At 41.3% G+C, this 3,802-nt stretch overlaps 1 protein-coding gene across 1 annotated transcript; it reads left to right on the top strand.

Annotated features, from left to right (window-relative positions):
* Positions 1 to 387: 387 nt before the first annotated feature.
* Positions 388 to 939, top strand: LOC145823952 (uncharacterized). The gene has a single exon (XM_082923527.1). The coding sequence runs from the start codon at positions 388 to 390 to the stop codon at positions 937 to 939; it is 552 nt and encodes a 183-aa protein (XP_082779653.1).
* The last annotated feature ends 2,863 nt before the right edge of the window (positions 940 to 3,802 follow it).

Genomic DNA, 3,802 nt, shown 5'->3' on the forward strand with positions numbered 1-3,802 from the left:
GCCGAGAATGAGCACCTGCGCCAGGATTTGGCCTTGGAGGTGGCGAAATCCCAACAAGCCACATGCCAAAACCGAGTTCAACCTTTGGGAAAGAAGGATGATCGACGACTTCAACTTCAGAAACGCAATAATGACATTGATTCCGACTCACCATCCCTTGAGCCTAGAAAGAAAAGACGCATTGATGTATCCAGCTCATCTGAAGGAAGTCCACATGTACGGCATAAACGAGGGAAAAACGATGATTCAGATGAGAAAGGTAAGCATGACACATTCGTGTGACGAATTGCAAGGGTTGTGCTACCCAAAAAGTTCAAGGCACCGTCGTTCACCCTATACGATGGAAAATCGGGCCCCACTGATCACATTCGTCATTATAAGCAAGCGATGACGCTTCATGCTGACGACGAAGCCCTCATGTGTCAATTATTTCCAAGCAGTCTGGGACCACTGGCTGTGAGATGGTACTATAAATTGGAGCCGGCATCGATTAAGAGCTTCCACCAACTCCAAAAGCCATTCAGGGTGAGATTCATCACTAATGAGGTCCAGCCAAAGCAAGTCGATTCTCTTTGGGCCATGCAAACTAAACCGGAAGAAACTCTTCGCGAATACTCGTCCCGCTATTGGGAATGCTTCAATCTAGTAGATGATTCTTGCAATGACTCCATGGCCATCACCGCCTTCAAGATAGGATTGCAACCTGACAGCCCCCTCCGCAATTCATTAACCAGACGGCCCCCCAAAACTGTTTGGGCATTAATGAAGAAGGTCGAAGAGTACTGTAAAGTGGAGGATGATGCCCTACGAGTCAAAGCTGGACGTAAAGCTATTGAGACGGCCACGTCGGGAATTGTTCAGCCGATTAGATCCGTGCCACCAAGAAGCCTAAAGCGACGAAACCAACCTAAACGGGACAAAAGGCGTGACTCGCGCTGATCAAACAACCAATGTTCAAATCGAGCTAATGAACAATATCAAGTTGATAGCAAGCGCACAAGGCGCTCAGGCAATAAATACATGGAGCTAACAGAGCCAATTAGCAAGATTCTGTCGAAAATACAACACCTTCCGTTCTTCAAGTGGCCGCCCAAGATGATGGGACCTCCTGATGCAAGAAGATAGGATAAATTGTGTGAATTTCATAAGGACCATGTGTGATGACCGGGTCTTTGTCTCCTTTATTTTTCTTCTTCTTCCATTCTCATTTTATCTTCGTTGGACTTGAAACATCCGGAATTGCGTCTCTAGATTAGAGTTCTTGTTCTTGTTTAGTTTGGTGTCGATTTTCGCTTGTTCCGGAGAGTGTGAGGTCAGGTCCAAAGTGCCCGAGGTTTGAGCCAAAAACTTTTCTAGGCTAGTTGGCTAGCCGCACGTGCGGGGGCCTTGGGCCGTACGTGCGAAATTCAGGGGTGATAGAGGCTGCACACTGCATAAAAGGCACGTACGGAAGAAGGTGCGGGAGAAGGCCACCACACGTGCGGGGATGAAGGCCGCATGTGCGGGAAGGGGCACTCTGCACATGCGGGGAAGGGCACTGCACGTGTGGCAGACTAGCAGTCCAAAACTCTGTTTTTTATATCTTTTTGGTCTGAATGTATCACTCATTTTACACATCTCTCTCTCACTCTAAACCCTATTTTTCTCTCCCTTCTCTCTAGAAAACTTCCTCACACACTAAGGCTCTTTGATTTTGCAAAATTTTGGGTCAAGATCATCATCATCTTCCTCTAATCTTGAAGATCTAAAGTTAGGGCTTCATTTGGTGTGGTGGAAATCCAAGACCCTCTCCTCCTTAAAGCTAGGGTTTCATCTTCTCTTCATCATCAACACTTTGAGGTAGGGATTTCTTGAGTCATATATACAAGTTTTTCTAGATTGATGTTGATTTAAAAGTGTTCTTGAAGTTTTTGTGTTGATTTTAGATTTGATTCAAAATGTAGAGAGTTTTGAATGTAGGTTGTATCTCAATCTTTTTACTATTTCTTGAGGGTTTCCCTTCTATTAAACTCATGAAAAATAGTTTGATGGAGTTTTTTCTTGGAAAATGAGGAAGGTTTGTTTTTAAAGAAAACCCCAGAATTTGGGGATTTTGGAAGATAAGAAAACACCCATGAAATTCTTTATTATCTTGTGTCAAGAAGATGAATGAAAGTAAATTTCATTAATGTGTAGTGAAATAGTTATCTACTAGAGGTAAGGAAAATGAGATGTTATTTTCATATATTTGTTAAACACTTGAACATGTGTTGTTGGAAATTGTAAAATCTTGGGGATTGATGTTGAGAACGTAATAAATACATAATCTTGAAGAGACTAACTTGCGATGAATTGTGCATGGCGGGTGATGGTGGTTGTTGCTATGAATGGAAGGCGTATGGTTATGTTGTGAAATAACATTGCAAGAGAAGAAATGAGAAATTGAAATTTATTGATCTTGTTGTAGAGATATTTGAAAATGAAGAAATGTTATGAGACATTAATTATTGCATCGCATTCTCATTTGATATATTATCATTAATGTGCATGAAATGAATTATTACCATTATTGCATCCTCATCAAGTTTATAACTAGAGGGATTATATTGTAATGAGAATTAACGGAAATGTGAAAGAGGTAAATACGTTGGTAAGTCCAGTTAGGGGGTGTAGATGATTTTGATAAGTTGGCCTAAGTGTCCATGGTGAAAGACCAGAAACCCGCGCAGATAGGTGTCGAGACTTTCGGTTAATATCGGTAAAAATGACAACTTAGTAGTACTTGTATAGTCTACTTGCAGACACTAGCCTAGGGATTACCAGTGCCGTATTTACCGCCCCTATTGATTTAAATATTGGAAGTTTTGAAATTGATGAGATTGAAAAATCTTATCGAGAACATGGTGATTTTCAAATCGTGCATTGAAATGAAATTCCCCTTTATTTTTGGTATAGCATGAACATTAGTATTTCATTGAGATTTGGCATAACTGTGTATACTTTGTTAGAATTGTCTACTAGGCTTTATGCTCACCCCTATGAGATTTGGTGCAAGTAAAGATGTGGTGATCCCGCTGAACTGAGGGCCTGGATATTTTTGTGAAGAGTAAATAGCTCTCTTATTTTTGTTGTATATTTTGTAAAGCCAAGGGCTAAACGTGTATGGGTCTGAGTGACCATTTTGTGTAACCGGGCTATTGCCTTAGAAGATGTAAACCCTTAAGGGCATTTTATTGCTTTGAGACTAGGTGCTTCATATGCTATAGATTCATGTGTATTTCTATCGTTGAATGTATATCCGCATGTGAAACTTTTGTATAAACTCTCTTATTAACTATGTAAAGATGGGAGGTTTATTGTCATGGGTTAGTGAATGTTAATGAATGTGGGTAGTTCATGTTGAATTATTTCAGGGTGTTACACCATGGGCACGACACCGATAGTTATGCATTGAAAGATCACTTGGAAGAGTTGGTACAAGACGACCGTCTTACGCAATACATCCAAAAGAATAATTCAACAAATACAGTAGCCCTTCGGCCGCAGTCACCCCCTTTGGGTGTAATTCACATGATATACAGCTTGCCGGTGGCGTTCAAGAGGTACAAATAATCCAGTTTCAGTCAACCCCACATAGCCCTATGACGCCAACAAAACGGCCCCATGACGCTGGAAGGATTAGTTTCGACGATAGTGATTTAGTTGGAATAACCCTCCCCCACACTGATCCCTTGGTAATCGAGCTACGCGTCAACAGATTCGCCATTGAGCGTGTTCTCATTGACCAGGGCAGCTCTTCGAAAATAATGTACTACAAAACTTT

This window comes from Camellia sinensis, chromosome 4 (genome assembly GCF_055761805.1).
Source record: "Camellia sinensis isolate YWXY chromosome 4, ASM5576180v1, whole genome shotgun sequence".
NCBI lineage: Eukaryota > Viridiplantae > Streptophyta > Magnoliopsida > Ericales > Theaceae > Camellia > Camellia sinensis.

Bases quoted from the DNA above. Each gene is read 5' to 3' on its own strand.
- LOC145823952 (XM_082923527.1), top strand. From the start codon at position 388: ATGACGCTTCATGCTGACGACGAAGCCCTCATGTGTCAATTATTTCCA.